At 51.5% G+C, this 3,117-nt stretch overlaps 3 protein-coding genes across 3 annotated transcripts; 1 reads left to right on the top strand and 2 right to left on the bottom strand.

Annotated features, from left to right (window-relative positions):
- Positions 1-32: 32 nt before the first annotated feature.
- On the top strand, positions 33-1,858 carry PUNSTDRAFT_139647 (uncharacterized protein; the record flags this gene model as incomplete). The annotated part of the gene is made up of 5 exons (XM_007389373.1): positions 33-138; positions 206-262; positions 315-991; positions 1,042-1,290; positions 1,343-1,858. The coding sequence occupies 5 exons, from the start codon at positions 33-35 to the stop codon at positions 1,856-1,858; spliced, it is 1,605 nt and encodes a 534-aa protein (XP_007389435.1).
- A 16-nt stretch (positions 1,859-1,874) lies between these two features.
- Positions 1,875-2,119, bottom strand: PUNSTDRAFT_22868 (uncharacterized protein; the record flags this gene model as incomplete). The annotated part of the gene is made up of 2 exons (XM_007389372.1): positions 1,875-2,005; positions 2,059-2,119. Coding segments are annotated over 2 exons (192 nt in total), but the record flags the coding sequence as incomplete, so codon positions are not given.
- A 34-nt stretch (positions 2,120-2,153) lies between these two features.
- Positions 2,154-2,990, bottom strand: PUNSTDRAFT_32917 (uncharacterized protein; the record flags this gene model as incomplete). The annotated part of the gene is made up of 3 exons (XM_007389371.1): positions 2,154-2,285; positions 2,334-2,486; positions 2,580-2,990. Coding segments are annotated over 3 exons (696 nt in total), but the record flags the coding sequence as incomplete, so codon positions are not given.
- Between the last annotated feature and the right edge of the window lie 127 nt (positions 2,991-3,117).

Below are 3,117 nucleotides of genomic sequence, written 5' to 3'. Positions count from 1 at the left end.
CACCGTGTACGCGCTCGATAGCCCACTGAATCATGCCTCCGAAACGGTCGAAAGTCTCCAAATCTCGCAGCAGACGGCCCCCCAAGGCTAGGGCAAGTGATCAAGAACCATGCGAGCAGGAGGAAAATGCGAGGTCAGGTATGGAGAGGCTATTGCTGTTCTCGGTCTCCACTGCTATCTATGGGTTTCATACTCTCCTTTCCAGGCTCTCAGAAGCTTTTCATCAAGCTTCCGGCACCCACGCTTGCTAAATCCGACCCGAGTACGAGATTGTCCTTGCTCAGAATGACATTGTTGACTGATTATCCATAAAGTCGAGCTGTCCAGTGATAGAGACTCGAGCTCGAGTGACGAGGACCATCAGCACCGCGAGGATGTTCTTGTGCAACGTGAAGAGGAGGAGGAGGAGGAGGAAGAAGAAGAAGAGAAGGAGGAGGAAGAGGGGGATCCGTTCTCCGAGTCTCCATTCAATTGGGACCTGGAAGAGACTGGCGGTGCCACGCCATGGCCGAACTCGGAGCTCGAGGTTCCAATCACGCCTATCGCAGTCCGTCGTACGTCTACAACTTTAGGACGTGGTAAACAGCCTCCGGTCCCGCGTGGTGATGATGTAGAAGAGCAGGCATTCAATGTCTACTACGAGATTGTGGTGCCAGCCTCGTCTGGGACACGTGTCAGGGGAAGGTCGCAAAATCCCAAGGAGAAAGAAACCATCCATCACGATGGCCCCGCGGAAATTCCCATGGACTTCTCGTGGGAGGCATTTCTTGCACGAACTGCAGACACGATCGAGGGAGTTGGTTCCGTCGATCAACTCCCAATCTCATCGTTCATGTGGAGATTTGTCAGACCGAAGAATGCTCCCTTCCTCCCACTCAGCAAACCCGAGGGCTATCGAGCAATGCTTGCGCAGTTTGACGGCAAGAAGCCTTCGCAATGTAATATCTTCGTTCGCATGGCAAAGCCAAAGAGAGACAAACCTGATACTCCTGTATGTGAACACACTGATTGCTGTCTATAGTTCTAACGCCCGAATTCCAGACTTGGGCCGCCAAGGCGGATGATAGCAGTTCACCAAGTGACGAAGGTGATGCAGACTTAGACCGGAAGAGCATACTTAGCAGGGGAAGAAAGGATGAACCTATCGAGCATTATGCGCAGAGGATCCTCGAGACATGGCATATTGGAAAGTGCAAAGAACATCCCAAGATTCCATGCTTCTTTGGTCACGAATCACAGCTTCACTTTGACTTGAAGGAGCCGGCACGCCTTGCGTGGGCAGCACAGATTGTATGTGATGCATTCAATCAAGCGGGGTTGCAATCTGACTCAGATTGTACAGGTACGAGGCGAGGCCTCGATTGTATGTCCAAAGATTCCGTCTGCTACATTCAATGTCCGGACTGCCTTGAAGAAGTCTGCTGTATCTGCTGCGCCGGAACCATCTACCTCCATGCAGCCATCTACGCCGACGCCAGGTCAACCATACATGTTTCCTTCATTTGCTCCATCTTTCCCGTTCATGCCGATGCCATTCCCATATTCACCTGGCTTTGCGCCCCATTCTAGTTACCCGAGCGGCAGCGGATTCGTGACTCCACAGCTCCGTAACAAGCGATCGTTTGATGATCGGGAATCTTCACCGGTAATGGATCCAGTGTCGCTGGAAGAATTTTGCGCAGAGTATCGTCTATCATCAACTATCCGTGATCGGCTTGAGCGGATGGAATTTCAGCCTGGAATGAGTTTGGCTCAGATTACGGAGGATGATTGGAAGGAGAAAGGATTTGAGAAGCTTGGGTGGGGAAGTGTTGTTCGGGCAAACATGAAGTACAAGGAGAAAATGAATAGCGCGTAGATCATTATCCGATACGGTAACCACTATGTCTAAACCAGCCTATTGCCTTGTCGGCAGTGACAGCATGAGCACATGCTTCGTGTATATCTAAAATTGGGTTATTGCTGTTGAGAAGATGTCGATAGCTTCTGCGAAGCCATGCCTTCACTGGCATAAAGTTAGCGACTGAGTTGGAGCGACAAAGTGTATTGCACACGCACATGCACTGAAACTCTCTTCAATAGGGTTGAGATCCGGTGAGTATGGTGGGAGAAAGACTAAAAGGCATCCTGCCATAACATCAGGACCGTCGTGGGATGAGAGATTGCAACATGAGACACAGACCTTGTCCCTCAACAACACGACGTAGCGTGTCCATTTTGTGGATCGAGCAGTTGTCGAGGATGAGGACACTCTGGTCTTGTGGATATGGGTTCATGCGCGGAAGCTATGCACTCGTCAGACTACTTCAAATGCATTTCCTGATGTGACGTACCACTTCCTCGACAATGAAGTCAAAGAATTCGTATGCGTTGACGGAGCCCTCCACAACACGCGTCGACACGTATCCCGAGAGGGACAGGGCTGCTACAACACTATATCTTACTCCTCTGGCCAAAGGATTTGCCATCGGAGCTCGATCCCCTTCCTGCGAACGACCGTAAACCCGACACAGAGTCCGCCCGTCCTTGCTTGATTCGTCAACCGTGACGATCATCCGCGCACGCAAGTGTTGCTGCACAGTCTGACGCCACGTAGCCCGTTGTCCTTCATCCCTCTCAATGGCAGACTTCTGCAGCTTCTTGTAGGTATAGCCAGAGTCGTTGATGAGGTCATGAATCGCGGTCTTCGAGAGAGCCAATTCGTGGGCAATAGCAAGCCACTGCTGGACTTCGTCAAGATAGAGGTCTGGAGCCTCTATAAGTAGATTCAGGATGTCGGACCGCTGCTCGCCCGTCGTCCGAGAGGGTCGGCCACGAATGGACCGGGGAGGTCGAGCAAGGGAGTCATGTTCCTCAAAATTGTGTTTCCATCGTGTCAAGCTAGCAAGAGACACGCCAAGAATGCTACATATCGCTTCGCGTTCGAGTCCCCTGTCAATCAGATGCAAAGCACGTAGTTTGACGTCGTCACTAATCGTTCGGAAGCCCATGGGGAGCGTATCAACGTGTATCGCTGGCGTGTCTGCGCTCTTGACACAGACAACCCCAACGTAGGGTTCGTACACGACGCAACGCGCAAAAAAGTGGCGCAGCTCATGATTTTCCGAATCAGCTGTA

The sequence above is a fragment of the Punctularia strigosozonata genome (genome assembly GCF_000264995.1).
Source record: "Punctularia strigosozonata HHB-11173 SS5 unplaced genomic scaffold PUNSTscaffold_90, whole genome shotgun sequence".
Taxonomy (NCBI): Eukaryota; Fungi; Basidiomycota; class Agaricomycetes; order Corticiales; family Punctulariaceae; genus Punctularia; species Punctularia strigosozonata.
The sequence above is the reverse complement of the archived record's forward strand: the minus strand, read 5'-3'. Positions and strand labels throughout refer to the sequence as shown.